This window comes from Argiope bruennichi, chromosome 4, assembly GCF_947563725.1.
Source record: "Argiope bruennichi chromosome 4, qqArgBrue1.1, whole genome shotgun sequence".
Classification (NCBI taxonomy): domain Eukaryota; kingdom Metazoa; phylum Arthropoda; class Arachnida; order Araneae; family Araneidae; genus Argiope; species Argiope bruennichi.
The window spans coordinates 77,160,763-77,178,199 of NC_079154.1; the positions used below are offsets into that span (position 1 = coordinate 77,160,763).

The 17,437-nt window shown below is 25.1% G+C and overlaps 2 protein-coding genes across 2 annotated transcripts; one reads left to right on the forward strand and one right to left on the reverse strand.

Annotated features, from left to right (window-relative positions):
- Positions 1–1,437: 1,437 nt before the first annotated feature.
- LOC129966054 (protein FAM204A-like) lies at positions 1,438–8,462 on the reverse strand. The gene is made up of 6 exons (XM_056080410.1): positions 8,190–8,462; positions 7,955–8,115; positions 6,297–6,411; positions 3,601–3,690; positions 2,785–2,891; positions 1,438–1,569 (listed from the first exon to the last, which is right to left on the reverse strand). Exons 1-6 carry the CDS (start codon positions 8,349–8,351, stop codon positions 1,527–1,529), a joined length of 678 nt encoding a protein of 225 aa, XP_055936385.1. The 5' UTR covers positions 8,352–8,462; the 3' UTR covers positions 1,438–1,526.
- A 434-nt stretch (positions 8,463–8,896) lies between these two features.
- LOC129966730 (heparan-sulfate 6-O-sulfotransferase 2-like) lies at positions 8,897–17,128 on the forward strand. Its single transcript, XM_056081272.1, has 2 exons — positions 8,897–9,628; positions 11,469–17,128. Exons 1-2 carry the CDS (start codon positions 9,072–9,074, stop codon positions 12,154–12,156), a joined length of 1,245 nt encoding a protein of 414 aa, XP_055937247.1. The 5' UTR covers positions 8,897–9,071; the 3' UTR covers positions 12,157–17,128.
- The last annotated feature ends 309 nt before the right edge of the window (positions 17,129–17,437 follow it).

Sequence of the window (17,437 nt, forward strand, 5' to 3'; positions counted from 1 at the left end):
GATAATATAATTATGTACAAATTATGGAAAGTGATATTAAACAGTTTTAAATTCATAATTCTTAATAATTAAAGTCTTGTAGGAATGGTTTTTTTAAAAAAAGCATATTTATATGTCAATCTTTATGACTCAACATTAATGAATTTTTGTTCGTATTTATTCACATATATTTGCATAGCATTTTTCTGATTTCATATTTTTACTGTCTTTGATTCATATTAGCTTGGAATGATCAAAATTTTATGAACACGAATGAGAGATGTTCATTGTAATATATCACCCTATTTATAAATTTTATAATTTGAATTTTTTAATATCATTCCATTTATAAAACTTTTTTTCATATATTATGAGCCTGAAATTTATGAATTGTATTTATTATTCTAAAATATTGTAGATTCTGAAATGTATCAAGAAATATATTACTTTAGATCATATTCATTTTTTGTTTCATTTACAATAAAATTCTCTTGTCCTCTTTTTTTTTCAGTCTATCAGAGAACACCAAATGACAAAACTTATGGGGGACGCTACTGTTGTCGATTTTGCACTTACAGTTCAAATTATCCAACCAATTTAAAATCCCATGAAGCAGTCCATTTAGGATTTCGACCTTATCAATGTAAAATATGCTTAAAAAGGTTTGTACAAAAAATGCATCTTCGACGGCATTTGCCAACACATTATAAAGTGTCAATATGAAAAACCAAGAATAATTAAGAAATTTTTGACGTACAATTGTTTTGATATTTTATTAGTCATTGTATTAAAAATTTTTTTAAGCAATGGTTAATAAATACATTGGTTAATTTTACTTCCACTCTGAAGTACTTGTTAAAAATTAAGATCATTGCAAAAAGATTTATTTGCAATGAGATTGAAAGAAGGAAAAAATGTAATCATATTTTATATTCAAATGTATCATATTTTCATATTATATAACTTTTGCTCTCAGATTTCTGATGACATCTTAGTTAAATTTTTAATTTCTTTGAAATGTTTTTTTTTTTTTTTTTTTTTTTGAGTTTTAATATCTAATTATTTTATATTATAGTTAAGATAGTAATAAATTTTTTCAGCTTAAAGAAAGAAAATTGTTATGAAATATTTTAACAATAAAGCATAGCAGTTTAATAAATGTATTATTGGATTTAAAATTAAGCATACTTATATATATTATTCAATGGAGATGTCGTAAGAGAAGAAGTGTCTTATATATGTTTAAAAAAATAAATAAATACTAATTATAGAATTATCAGATTTGTTTGCTAATATTTATTTAAGTCATTATAAATTAATTTTAACAAACTGCTTTCTGAAACAGTTAGTCTAACAATATTGTAAATTGTATTCTTTTATTTACAATTTTTAAATAATTTATATAATTAATGTTTTAAATATTTATATAAATAAAACATTCTTCAATCAGAAAAAGAGTAAAATAAAAAATCAATTTATTTTTCTATGTACAGTGATTTTGTTACATATATGTAACAATAATAAAGAGATTTTTTTCAAGTTTGCTCTTACATATTTCCTTTCATTTGCCATTTTTCTTTAGCTTCAAATCTAAAAGAAAAATATACATATATAACAAAAGAAAAATATAAAATTGAATATTCGTTAAAACAGAATTGCTGCAGTATTGTTAAAAGTTTATATAACAATAAAAAATCTATCCAAAGATAGTAGGTTTAGCATAATTTTTTAATTGAATAAGTAATAGTAACCAAACAGCAGAAAATCACATAAGCTAACAATGCTTCAAATACTGATATTTGAGTTTCCTTTTTAATGGTAATATAATTTATTTTAATATTAACACAAATACATAGTAGGCTGTTCTTTAAAGTGACAAAATTCATATTTTTAAAATGATTATATTTCCATGTAACATTTGTAATTTTAAGTATACTAGGATGGTTATGATTGCAATCTATCATTGTAATTACTGAAAAAAAAAGACATTTCTTAATAAGTTAAAACTTTTTATATTTGCACAGTTATTTTTTCAATAGCACATTTAGGGAGCGGAGATTATAGGCTGATCGCCCAGGCTCTCCATCAAAAACTACTATTCTGGTGGCATTAAAACTTTAATGAGAATTCAGAAATATTCTTTAACAACAAAAACTTTAATTTCAGGAAAAATTGTGTTTTTATATGGACATATTTCTTTATGAATAAACTTTAATATTGGATTTCAAATTGAAAGAACTAACTTCTAGTGTATTGCTATGGTATTGTCGAATTATTAATAATTTTTCTGCACAGATTGCTTCAATATAAATGCCTAGAACATATAATTTTATTTTTGTTTTGCTTACCCAAAATTCTTCTTCTTTAATTGAAAAATTTTGAAGAACTGAATGAATTATGAAAATTACTGGCATGTTATTTGATAAATGTCTAACGATCATCTACCTCTAGTCTAACTGTTCAGTTTGAAATCAATTTATTCATGTATTTTTAGAATAGTATAGATTTCTTTTTTGCAACAAATCATTTCATCTTCATTTTTGGCTTAGGAGTACATTTAATTTTTAGTGTAATAGTTTAGATTATTGACATTTTTTAATGTACAAAGAAGCTAGTCAAATTCATTCTGAATTTTTTTTAAATGTTAAATTATTTGATATATTTAATATATAATCACAATACTTTAGGTGTTAGAAAAATATTTTATAACAATTGTAATCCAAGTTATAGATTTAAAATTATTTAATTTTATCATAACTTAAAGATTGCAACTCAGTATGCATTATAAATTATAGATATGCTTACATCCATCGAATTTTCCTCGGCTTTTTAGCTTTCTCAATAGATTTTTGCTCTTCTATTACATCATATTCCCTTTTTGCAGCAAAAGCTTTGCAAATTTTTCCTGCAAACTTAAAGAAATAAATGCAAATAAGTAAATGCTGTTCTCAGAAATTCGTGTTAGCATTAAGTAATAAATAATACAAAAAAAGTTTAAAGAATCTTGAATTCATAAGTATACATAAATAAGGTGATTAGTATTCATAAGGTAAAATTTCCATCCTAATATGGAATAGCAATAGCAAAATAAAAATATGTAGGTTACTATTTGCTAAATTCTAACAATTAATAGATAAAATTTATCCACTCTATATCAGTATTAAAAACCATACATTTGAAAATACATATTTACAACAGAAGCATATTTTAATTAGCTCAAGTCAAATTAAAAAACAAAAAATACTGAAACATATGAATAATTTTAAATGAGAGAGAAAAAAATTAAGTGTAATAAGCAATTGAACATCTCAATGATTTTTGCAATATCAGATTATTTGATATATTTAATTATCATCTCCATAAACGATATCTCAGTACATTATCTAAAATAAGTCCTTATTCATACTTTTATGATTTTATTTATTTAAAATATAAATATATGAACATTATTTTATAATCGATTACTGTTATTAACTTTGGTCAATTTAGTTAATTGATCTCAAAATAAACATGCAGTTATTAGTTATTAATGTACTAACACCATATTACCATTTTAGATAATTGAAAGTATTAAATATTTAAGTAACGAAGCATATTAAATGGTTATAAAAATATAATTACCTGCTTATTTGCTAATGTGTCACTTAAAAGTTCTGCTTTTTCAAAATCTCCTTCTTTTATAGCATCATTAATCATGGTTTCTATTTCATTCTAATAAAGAGAGAAATATAAAAATCTTTCAAGAATTGCATATAATTTAGTTTTAAATTAATTTAAAGCATGTTGTGTTTCTTGCAATTTTCAATAAAAACCTATCATTGACAAATTTTTTAAAAAATCCATCAAATTTCTTATAAAAAAATAATAAATAGCCTTAGAAAGTAAGTAACTAATTTCTTTCACTTACATATCATGATGAAATAATATGAAAAATTTTACTGTATCTACAAGATACTCAATACACCACTGTGACATAAATTGGAATGCAATTCATGTTGCAGAATATGTTGGTGGATTTATATAATATTGTGGCCAGAATTTTAACTATTCAAATTTTCTCTGAATTTTTCGTGTTATTTCCAGACCTATAAAATTTCCCTGGTTTTTAGAGTATCTAAACTTTTCAGAATAATTTTGCTACATTTCCGTCCTTTTGTGTATTGCACAGTATGTTCTTAATAATGTGCAAAAGATAAAAATCTTAAAAGTAATGTGAGATTGCCTTTGATTACAATGCATTTTGCACAGAACGCAAAAGTAAAATCATTTTTCTTAATTGTACTGATCAACTTGATACTGTGAAAATAAAAGGAAAATTTTTGGGGGATATATATACATGCAATAAATTAATTATTGTGATTCATTTTCTTTATTTTTTTCACTGCAATTCCAAGTGTTAATATAACCAACCACTATTTTTAAACTGTTTTAGCTGAGAGTGCAAATCATAAACCAAATTTCAATCACAATTCAATTTAAAAATGACGAATTAACATATTATAACGCCATCAGATTATCATGATAATATCATAAATTATGAAAGAAATTGCAGTGAAAAAAATCCAGTTTTTAAAAAAATATATACTTATAAATGTTTATAACAAAGGATATAATAAGATATACTACATGCATTCGATATAAATACATATATAGAATATATATAAAATATATATATAAATATATATAAAAACATATACCATGTGCCTTCAGAACTGAAGGCACCTGTGGCATTGATGGTCCTACATAATCAAAATTTTGGTCTTTGTAATTTTAATGTAATTACCCCACCACCAGGTGAGTGCGAGGAAAACGAAAATGGCCTTCATTTCCGCCTTCAGTAAATGACCAATTTTGACTGGATGCCAACAATATTTTATTCAACTTATGAAAAAAAAAATCAGCAAATTGTTGACTATGTTAGTAATTATAAAAATTTAAAGAAATGCCAGTTTTAGAATAAATATCCTAGACATTTCCAAATCTGTCATAATTCCTTAAATTATTTCTGGTTTTCCCCATTTCACGATCATCTGGTAAGCTTGAATAAGAATATAGGGTTAAATACATTGGTTCCAGAAATAAATAACATTTTGTTAAATGGCAGTGATCTTTATTGTTGGAGAACTGTACCATGAATATACAAAATTAGGATTAAATCAAATGAATCACTAAAATACAGAAAATTGTTCAAAATGAGGAGTTAACTGACTTGACTTGAGAGCAACTTATTTAATCACACACACACAAAAAAAATACTAAAAATCAATAAACAGCACGAAAGCAATAAAAAGTTTTAAAACTATATTCATCAGAATAAATATTGATTATTTTGAAAGCAGTATTCATATGATATATAAATATTATAATTGGTTTCACTACTATTTTACAGAAATCAATCAATCTAACAAGAAATAATTATGCCAAGTCCATAAAATTTAAAATTATTATAATATAATCGTAATGATATACATAAAGAATCAAATATTATTTAAGTTAAAGATTGCAATAATTCATTTAACTAGAGATTACATAAGAAAGAGAGAAAAAGATTCAAAAATAAAAATGAACAAGCAGAAAATATTTAAAAATCTATTTTTAAAAAAATCAATCAATATCAATAAAAACCAGTGCATTTTAATATATTATATTAATATTTCTTCTATTCTTCTTTCAGTATTAACAGCAAAATTCAAATAATTTTGATTATGCAGTTTATTTGAAATAAAATTAAAATATTGATTTCATTACATGGATACAAAGTTGCATGACATTCTTAGATAAGATATTTTCTGCATCTTAAATAATATTTAATATTTTGTCTGATGGTCCTTTTCAAAATCAACTGTTACAAAATAAAAAATGTTAACATTTTGCTTAATCTAATTAATTAAAATTTTGGAAAAACTGTTTCTCTCTCCCACACACACTGTCCTCCACATACATACACAGACAGTGAAATTCAAAATAATGATTAAGATCTATGCACAAACATTTGTAATTTTTTCTTCTTTGTCAGAATATGTACATACTAACGAAATGTTCACATATTTTGTCTCATGTCCATATTATTTGAGATACTATTATAATTTGAATGACATAATCAACTAAATATGAATCGGAAACCTAGCCTTTTAAGATTTTAAATGAGGATATTTTTAAAACTATATGGTTTATAAATCACACTCAAAGTTAATGGTTAAAGATAAATCTTATAACAGATACTTCCATTCAAAATTTACTTAAAAGTCAGTGCAATCAAAGATTTATAATTAACTGTTTTTATAAATAAATATAAAAAAAATTAATTGTTTAAATACCTTTGGTCCCCAATCTCCATGGGATACTGGTCCTTGCAAGTGGCTATTTATATTAAGATAAGGTTTCACTTCATTCCATTGTTCTTGTTCTTTTTTCTCAGAAGCTTCTTCGTTACTATATAATGAATATTAATGCATCAAATTTTCATAAAAGCTGTTAGTGAGCAAAAATAATTATGAAACAGGAAAAAAAAAAAACTTAAACATAATTGAAAAGAAACTGTGTATTTTTAATGTTCTCATTATTTTAATAAATCTTAAGGAGTAAAATGAATACCATCGGATACTATCAGTTTTATAAATATGTGATAAATCTTTTCATTTATAATTTAATTTACTAAAGATATGATTTCTTAATTTCTATATTTTACTTCAAACATAGCACAAATACATAATAAAGACAGTCTTGTTATATCAAAATATCAAGTAACTGATGGCAAATGTATTCAATCAAGAAAACTAACTCATAATTATCTCAAGAACCTAAAAATGATTTCTGAATTTTCGGTTTAAACATTTCTTTAATACAATGTAGTTAAACTTAGCTCTACATAAATCATTTTGTTACTGCATAAGATTTTATAGATAATAAAGATGAAATGATGGATGGATTAAATTTTAAGGATTCTTTTTATTATGAATAATAATGCAACTTTCCTAAAATAACTTCAATAAAGAGATAGTTGGACATTTCAAGTGTTGTAATTTTGCATGCATTAAAAGGATGTAGGAGGAATATTGTCCCCATTGTTATTAATTGTACTGAACAAATAGATTTAACCTAGCATGCAACCAATTATTTTTAAGTTATAACTTTCAATTCTAATATTTTTAAAGTGAGTAAGAAAATTTTTTGGAAGCAATTAAAAATTAACACTCAATAGAACTTTTTACTTAGATTTTAAAGATAATTGGCATCAAATATCATTTGGCTGTATAGATTGATTTCAACTTGAAAAATGAAAAACACCTTTTTCTGAGTAAACTTGATGAGTTATGATTAGCGAAAATACTTCTTAGAAAAACATATATAATGATTATGACTTAATAACATCATCCGAGTTATTTCAAATTCATATTTTTCTTGTCAGATTATGAATGTGTATAAAATAATTTTTCAATTGAAAAAAAAAATCTGACAAAATATTTTATGTACTTCAAATCTAAGAAAAATGCTGTACAATCTAAATCTAATAGAAATCAAAATATACATAATATTCCAAGAAAAATATCACAAGTAACATATGTTTAGTTTCTTTTCATATTCTTTTTTATTTCATTTGTGAAATTCCAACTGAAATTACAAATAGTTTTTTTTTAAATCTACAAAAACGAAAAGAGTAATAATTTAGTAGCAAAACATCAAGAACCGTAATGCTCATTCTATAATTTTACATCACAAACTCAGCATTTAATTTTAGAGAAATAATACCCCTTTTTCTAATTAATAGTTTTTGCATATTATACAATATTTTTCATATATTCGGAAATAATAATGTGATTTGAAAAGTACAAAAAAAAAAAAAAAAAAAAAAAAAAACCACTTTTCAATACATATACATCAGTTTGTAAATAATTAATATGTTTCAAGATTGGGAGGAGGAGGGGGACAAATCCATAGTAGAAATTTGAAATATAAAATTCATATTATATCTTACTTATTCGAAGAACACTTTTCCTTTTCCACTAGGTGTTTAACAAGAGGGTCTCGTAATGCTTTTTTAATAAGTTGTTTAGCCCTCCTCTTTTCAGCTATTTCACGTCTGCGAGCACTATGTAATCTTATTTGTTCTGCTTTCTTTTGTAGTTCTTCAAATTTCTAAAAGTAATAAAAAAGTTATAATTTTCGTTACTTAAGATTGAAAAATGATATTTCTACTCAAATCACCAAACCTTATTTTTTTCAGAAACTGTATCTTCTGAATGTTTGTTATCTGTAAAGCTGGGCTCTATTGCATTTTCAAAGGAGGATTTAGCACCTTGCTTTCTTTTCTTTGCAAACCAATTTATATCATCTAAATCAGAGTCAGATGATTCTTCATTTGAGTCGACCATTAGATTTTTAAAATACAGTCATTTCATTTTCTGCAGTTTTATATATTCTGTCACTGTCAGTGCCTAGTTGCAGTTTGTTTATGAGCGTCTCAATCGCAACGTCTATTGCGCGCAATAGAAGGTCACGCCTACTTCAGGAAAATCACGTGACTGCAACGGGACAATGGCAAATGGTTGTCCCGTCGGGACAATTATTAGCCATTGTCCCGACACGTTGTCTCAACTGTTCACACGGGGACAATAGAGGGACAACGTTTGCGCGCAATAAAAAGCCTCATGTGAACCCACCTTTAGTTTGGTATTAAGAGGGCTTAACCCAACTCATAAACAAATCATTTTTTTAAAAGCATATCTGATCGAGAAAATTTTTACATTCCGACAATTGTGCAAATATCTTGCAAAAATACTAAATTTATATTAAAAGAAAATTCAAAGTATTTCAAAATATATCTATTTTGTATAAATTTTTAAACGAAATTCTTCCTGATCAGCAGTTTTTTACATTTAACTGTAACCGTCATTTGTAAACAAAACAAGAAAGACAAGATTGAATATTAATTCTGGTGTTTAGTTTCCAATAAAGATTTTATAATATGTAATTCAAACGCTAGAATCTTAAGGAGTTGAAAATAATAATGTAGTTTTGACTGTTTGAAGCAAGATTTCAGTTTGAAATGTCATTTAAGATTGTTAGTTGCTATAACAGTAGCAACAACATATATGAAAAGCTCATTAATAAACATGCAATCATATGCTGGAAGACTATTGCGGTTTTGTGCTGTAGGTGTAATTATTATTAGCGCATTTGTGTTGCTGTGTATGTGGTATGTGTGCTCAAATCAATCGTGTTCATTTAATAAATTTCTGATTTCTGGAAGAAATGATACCCGCTGGCGGAGGCTAACAGCAAATCGACTAATTTTATCCAATTGGACTACTGATAAAAAATATGCTTCTGAAAGTAATAAATTAGATTCTGTCAAAGTAGACTTTAATATAAAGGGATCAGATGTCATCGTATTTTTACATATTCAAAACACTGGTGGAAGTGTTTTTGCTCGCCACATGGTAGAAGATTTAGAATTGGAGAGACCTTGCCGTTGCAAAAAGAATCGGCGTATTTGCCGCTGTTATAGACCAGGGAATTATGGAAGTACATGGTTTTTCAGTCGTTATACAACAGGCTGGAAATGTGGAGTGCATCCAGACTGGTCAGAATTATCTACTTGTGTTGATCGAATCATGGATGAAGATGAAGGGAAACCAGTGAAAAGGCGGTATGTGTTCTGTAATATTTCAAACTGCCATTGTCAGTATCTTACGTGGGCTACTAGTATTATTTATATGTACTGAAAACCCAGAATACAAATTGGCCAAAAGTTGTTTTTACATTAACTCAACAAATATTTTTTTTTATATATTAATGTTTTAAATTGTAATGATTATTTGCTTTTTTGTTGTACTTATCTCTCTGATAAGAAAAAGTTTAAAATTTTCTACAATTTATTACATAAATATACCTTAAAGTTTGCATAGTTCATAATCTTTAAATGACTGAAACTTGGAAGATCTTTTTATTCACTCTGATAAAAAAAAAAGTAATGATAATAATTTTTTACATATAATAACAAAATGAATTCAAAAGAATTTGCAGAAAATCATCACATAAAAAGGGTTTTTGCATCTTAATGACATACTATTGATAAACTCTTATGTTTAATTGCCTGTCATTGGTGAATATTGTCAATAAAAAATGTAGCACTTTTGACAATGTTTTTAGTAAATTATTATTGATTGCAGTAAACATTACTTGTTTTGCTGATTAATTGCTGGCATATATTTAATGCACAAATAGGAATAAAATTATAAATAGAATCAATAGAATTAAAATAGTGGGTATTACAGAATAAGAACTGATATAGCATTAAGGTTTGAAGATCTTGCTTGTTCAAGAAAAGCAAAAAAGAAAAAAAAACGTGTTGCAACATTGAGTAGTACTGTTCATTTGTATTGCCTACTGCCTCAATTTGACCAACATGAATGAAAAATTTTAGAATTTTTAACATGAATTGACTATTTTTTATATTAGAATGATTCTCTTATGGCATATGATCAGTTAATTTAGCAGAAATTATGAAGAAGTTGATATTTTTTTCCTTATATGATATCAACGTAAAATTTGGAATACTTTAAAATGAAGTTAAAATACTCAGATTTTAAGTTTTTTAAAAAATAACCCTTTTTAAAGTAATTTGACAGCATTATCAAGTGTATAAAACTCCATAAAAAGAAAATTGATAAATGTGGCAATTATCAGTTCTTCAGATCAAAAAGTTATGAATTTCTTTTTATAGAATATGAAAAATTTATAATATAATGTCTGATTTTTGAACTTGATGAAATAGTAAAATGGATTTGATTTTCATTATAAAAATTAAAATTATTGTTGAAAATCGTAATTTTTTTTTAACTAGCAAAAAGACAGCAATTAAATTCATGATTCTGAAAAGGTATTTTTTTAAAATTTAAAGCATTTTGAAATCATTCTTACATTGATATGTTAAGAAATCATTATAGAAAAATGTCTAAATTTCACTCAATTTTTAATTAAAGTTTTTAAAATAATTTCTTTAAAGTTTACACTTACATTCTCCAAAATATATATGTGCTGAATTCAGTATCTCCTAGTTCAAAAGTTTGTCTTTTAGAACGCAGGATACACATTTACTTTAATTATTTATAGAGATAAATAAGCTGGCACCAAAAGTAAAGTCTGCTTAATAAATTTTTCAGCAACTGAATTTCATTATTTTTCTGTTTAAAGAGCTGAAATATACGAGGTTTTTTGACTTAAAAAAGAATTGTTTTATCAAAAAATTCTTCATTCTATTTGGAAATTCATTTAGTATTTTATGTTCAATATTCTGCATTTTAAAGATGAGAAAAATGAAAATTCTTACATTGCCTTCAAAATTGTTAATCTGATATACTTTTTTTACAGAGCTCCATTAATAATATATAGATATACAATTTCTGTATGTGATAAATTTCCCTTTTTTTTATGTAAGGAATTTCATGAAATCCATATGAAATGAAAAACTGCCTCTTCTCTTTCAGATATTTTTTCATATCAGTGTTACGAGACCCTGTGAAAAGATTCTTAAGTGAGTTCTGGCACGTGAGACAAGGACAAAGTTGGTCTTCTTTACGTCACTGGTGTGGTGGAATTGAGGTTTCAGAAAATGAACTGCCTGCATGTTTTGATAGAGATGATCTCAGTGACTTAACCCTAGAAGAATTTATGGCTTGCAAGCACAATCTAGCTATCAACAGACAAGCGCGAATGCTTGCAGATCTTGCATTGGTAGGATGTTACAATAACTCTTCTTCTTTGTCAAAAGAAGACAGAGATCTCATTGTTTTAACTAGTGCTAAAAGTAATCTTCATAAGATGGCATTTTTTGGTCTCTCAGAATTTCCAAAAGTATCACAATACATGTTTGAAGCAACATTTGGTATGAATTTTAAAGCCAAAAATTCGTTGTCTCATGATTCTCTTAACAGATCAGCCAGAAAGGAATTATTTAAAGAAATAAGTGCCAAAGATATTGAAAACATTAAAAGGATTAATTATCTTGACACTGAGTTGTATTATTATGCCAAAGAACTTCTTTTCCTGAGATTTGAAAAACTGAAAAAAATGGATCCTCTTTTTGAAAATAATTTTGAAGTTTTTGATAAAAATGACTTGTCATCTGAAAATTGGGCTGAAAAAGAGGATTTTATTGATAATTTGCTTGATTAAAATATGATTGTTATTTCTTCTTTTTTAAAACTAAATGCAAGATTATGAAATTGTTTACTTTAATTATAGAAAATAATCTTATTACTCTAATTTATTATTTTTTTATTTTAAAATGTAATTAGTCTGAACTTACATGAACATTCTTAAAAGTACAATTATAAACATTTTTTTTCACAGCAATATTTTCAAAAAATAATTATGAATCCATAAATGTATAAATAAACGGAATTATTTCAAAATTTTATTAATTAATTTTTCACTATTCTTGATACTGCTTATGATAAGTGTTTTATAAAATGCCATACATATTTGATAAATTTATTTTCATTCTTTTCTCTGTATATTTACCCATTTTATTAATCTTAAAATTCTTCTTTTAAATCATTTTTATTTTTTTCAATCTAAGGATAATCATTGGATTTGAAGGATAATATTGGATTTGAAGTTGGATAATTTGCTATTCTTGTTATTGTTTTATGAATTATTATGTATAGTGGTTAAAATGGTATGAAGCTAGGAAATATGTGTGGGTATTGCTAGATTAAAATATTTGTAAAAGATAAATCTTCAGACAATATTTTTTCAAGAGTTGATGAATACTAGATAAAATATAACTAGAAAAAAATCATATATATTAAATTTCTTCTTATTACATAAAATCAGATATTGGTTGGTTGGTTTGATTTATATCGCAAGAACCAGACTTGATCATTCTGCTCCATATTATTAGGGTGTAAATTAGTAACTATAATCAAAAGTTATGATTTTTTTTTTCTTTTTTTTTTTGCTTAATAATTTTTTGTTTAATTCTTAAACCTTTTGAAATTGGTTTTGTAGGGACTTTTTTTTTTCCCTTTTTCATTAAAACAAATAGATATTTAACTCTTTTTTTTTTTTTTCTAAAAAAATAAATAGATGTTTAAACTATTACATTATATTCAAAAAGTTGATAATGATAAATCCTTACAAAATCAAATTTGCATTTCTGTAATCATCTTTTATGTAAAGATTGCTTCTGGTAATTTTATTAGGTGTTACTTATGTAAAATTGGCCATTATATTATTAAACATTTATCGAACAAATACCCATAATCAGTGTTCCACAAATTTAGTTTCGGCAAATATTGTAAACTCCTCAACTTTCCCAGCTATTTGAGGCAGCATTTTATACACATATATATAAACTTGTTATGGTGTTGAAACTATTTATTTTCTATAATATTTATTTCATTTCAACAAATTTCTATAAGTGCAGCTTTAATTATTTTACTTTGTTGTTAATGTTATCTTGCTGTTTGATTTGTGGAAGGGGGGGAGGGATTTCTATATATATATAATTACAGAGAGATTGGAAATGTATATTCTGATCTTCACCTAAACATTAAGAAGAAAAAATAATTAAATAAGAAGCATTCCTGCAAACTGCTATGTAGTTGGAAAGGAAAGGCAAAATATACCTCTCACTTTTTAAAAGGTTTTGCAGTATGTTTTAATACTATGTAAATAAATGTGAATACATGATTAGACGGTGCAGTTTTGTAAATGGTAGTGTATGTGTTAATGATGCTCAATTTTTTATACATTCTTTGTAATACTTTTTATTTCAATATGGTAAAAATGTTTAAGTTATAATTAATTTATAATTTCATGGTGTTAGTGCCATATATTTATTGCAATACTTACTTGTAATAATTAAAACTTATATTGAAATCTGCAATGCAATAAATGCTTAATTCCTTTGTTTCCTCTTGCAGATTTCTGTTTTAAGACCATGTCAGAGTTTAATGCATTGCTGTATTTGTCTGAAGTTGTTAAATCTCATTAATAATTTCTTTTAAATTTCTGCATATTGTATTGAAAATTTGCCAGTTCTTCAAATTATCTAATTTAATACTATCATAATAGCATAGATATTTATCTGTTTCACAGTAATTCATTTATGTTTGTCTTTCCATTATGCCATGTTTTGCCGATTGATATCTTAAAAGTCAGTGTTCTCTTTTTCTAGCTTCCTTATGTACTTCCATATTATTATGTGCCACACACATGGCACATTTTATGTTCATCAAATAGGAAAAAGCACTAAGTATACATTATGAAATTATATAATTTTCCTTTAACTGATAGGATTTGATATCTCATATAGATCTATAATTTTGATGTGAAGATTACATATTATATTTCATTTACCTATCTTTTGTAATGATTATTCCCTTCACATTCTTAAAAATAAACAGATTTGCAGATAGTCAATACTCTGAGGGATTCAATTCAAAATTTATGTAGATCTGCAGTTGTGGTGAAAAAAAAAATTTGTGCCAAATTTCATCTGCATAGATCATTACTTTTTTAAAATTTATTTTTCTTTACTGTATTTACTGTAATTCAAATTGTGAGTTTCTCTCGGGTAGTATAAAATATGGAGTTCAGGAGTTAAAATCTCAAGATCAATTTTTTTTTTTTTAATGATTATGTTATTTGTTATTTTATATACAAAATGATAAATGCAAAATTTTGTCTCAACATTTTTAATTGGTAACAAATTTGGATGAACTAATAAAAAATATTATATCATTAGATATAAGGCTTGATGCTATTGCCTTTTTTTTTTTTTTAATTTAAATATTAGAAGTAAAAAAATAATTGGCAAAAAAATGCTTCCTAATTTCTTAAAATTTATATATTATTGGTTTGAATAATATTATCAAAACTGTTGAGTTTTGTAATAGCCATGATAATCAGATTTTATACAATCAAATATGAAAATATCCTCGTATTTTGCATGTTTTCCTTTATTCAACTTCCAAAACTTATGCTCCTAGAAATTCTTAATATTGAAGTTTCGCCATGGTATATAGGACGATCAGAGAATTTTGTTTGTTTTTGTATGAAATATATATAGAGAGAGAGAGATTGTGATGAAATACTAGAATTGCAAAAGGTTTTGCAATATAGAAAAACTGAAATATCATCCGACTAGGTTGTATAAAATTGTTTTAGAACACTTCAAGCAGTTTTCAAAATGGCATAAAAATAACAGGAAATCATTTCATATTTAAGAAAATAACATGAATTAAAGAAAGAATTAGTGAAAAATCTACGAGTAACATTATCTGAGAGGTTGGAGTGTTAATCATAAAAATAGCATTCAATAAATTAAGTCTGCAATTTGTTTGGTAATAATATATATATATATAGCATATAAAATCAAAGCATAATTTAGATATTTAAAACATGATTCTATACACCTTGATTTGTCATCTGAATCAAAGTCTGTTTTAGATATCTAAAATATAAGATAGTTTAATTAAAATCACATACATATTAAATTCTTGATGATTTGCTATGATCACTTTTTAAAAACTTAAATTAAACTATCTTTTTTGTCATTACCAGTGATTGTTATAAGCATAAACTTACTGCTGAAACTGCCTTACAAATCTGAAAAATGTTTTAAAAAAGAAAGAAAGAAACATCTCTCAAGCGAACCATATTTGGGTTCATTTACAAGATAGTACATTCTATATGCATGAGCATTAATTTTTTACAGAACAATAATTATTTTCAGTTTCGATGCATGATAAAAAATGCAATTTTTAATTATTTTATCTTTTAAAAGATCTGTTTTGTTAGAAGACATAAGATTAGTATTTGATTTATTGCCAGGTTCCATAAAATTATGCCAACTCTGATGGCGATAAGAAATTGTAACATCTGTTATTTAGAATTAAAAATTGTCAGAATTACCACTTTCAGCAATAAATTCAATTTTAACAAGTGGATATTCTTCTTAAATAGGTATTTAATTCTTAAATATTTCTTTAAAAAGGTACTTATTACAGGAATTTTTAAAAAAAGTAATAAAATTATTCTAAAAATAATATATATATATTATGGTAGAATTCACTGTATTCTAAAAGAGGAAGACTTTATTTTTTTTTTAAATCTATAATTTCCTAAACATTTGTGCAATTCTCATGATAATAGAGACTGCACAAATGTTTTTAAAGAAATTATTTTAAATATTTAAGAGATATATTTTAAACATTTTTGAGATTATTCAATAATTATTGCTGCTTCTGATTACTGCAATTAATACTTTAACACATATATTGAAAAAAAAAATCTCCTCTATAAATCTGTATTCGAGAATCATACTTATGTAATAATAGCCTTTCATTTAAATTATCAAATGGAGATTTTGTATATTTAATCTTTAGAAAATGTTCTTTTAAATTTAAAAAAAAAATTTAACTGAATGTCCGACAAAATAGTATATTTATTAGATGCATTGCATGAAGCCACATTATTCTGTGTTATATATCTACAAGTCAAATATCCTTATGATTTTAAATTTAATTACTGTGCAGGTTTCCATTGTTAAAATTATCCCAATATGTTCTAATGAGCATTGGAATAACAAACTTTTCCACAGTAATACTATTGCTAATTATTCTAAATTTTTCAGTGATTGTATTATGTGAGAGTCCAGTTTTTCAATGTCTCAAAACATACAGTAAACTCTTGGTATTTTTTTTTTAAACTGTCGAATACTTCTAGTTTTGAGATAGATTTCTTGCGATTCATGTTATAATCAAACATTTATTTACTCTTTGACAGTAAATAAAATAGTTGGTGGAATTGGAAGAATTTTTAATCCCTAAGCTAAAACTTTGTATCTTTCATTTCTTATATTGTAAAAAGATTGTGTTTCTATGTAAATCTTGTATAGTACTATTTTCTTGTTGATGTTGTCATTGTTTTAAATGGCAAAGACAATCATTTGAATACTGATTTGTATAGCTCATGTTTGTTTATGCATTTAAAATAATCTATTTTATTTAAATAAGCATGATTCAGCATTTTTAACCTTGTGTAGCAATTTAAAATTGAGTAGAGATGTTTATAAAATATTTTTTCAACTTGACTAGTAAGCACTTGCACAATTTCTGCATATGTAGCCATTTACATATAAAAGTATTTCTTTTACTGAAAAATCAATAAAAAAAGAAAAACTGGATATATGCTGGTGTTATTTTGTATGAAATCAGTTCATCATATTGTATGTTTTTTCCTTTCCACTCATTAAATAATAACTTGCAAAATTTTATGTCGACAATTAACACTAAACGTAACAGCATTTCCCCAATCAGATATTTAATCACTCATAGTAGCTTTAGTGTTAAATATAATGGATAGTGAAAAAACTTTTACTGCTGTTAAATCTCAAGTGTATTTGCAGTTTAGTCAAATTCTAGAAGGAATATATGGGTATAATTTC

Excerpts from the sequence above, each read along its gene's own strand:
- LOC129966054 (XM_056080410.1), bottom strand. The coding sequence starts at position 8,351 with ATGGTCGACTCAAATGAAGAATCATCTGACTCTGATTTAGATGATATA. Across the intron at positions 3,691-6,296 it reads ATGGAGATTGGGGACCAAAG|AATGAAATAGAAACCATGAT; the intron begins GTATTTAAACAA and ends TCTCTTTATTAG. Across the intron at positions 1,570-2,784 it reads CCGAGGAAAATTCGATGGAT|ATTTGAAGCTAAAGAAAAAT; the intron begins GTAAGCATATCT and ends TTTTTCTTTTAG.
- LOC129966730 (XM_056081272.1), top strand. The coding sequence starts at position 9,072 with ATGAAAAGCTCATTAATAAACATGCAATCATATGCTGGAAGACTATTG. Across the intron at positions 9,629-11,468 it reads GGGAAACCAGTGAAAAGGCG|ATATTTTTTCATATCAGTGT; the intron begins GTATGTGTTCTG and ends CTTCTCTTTCAG.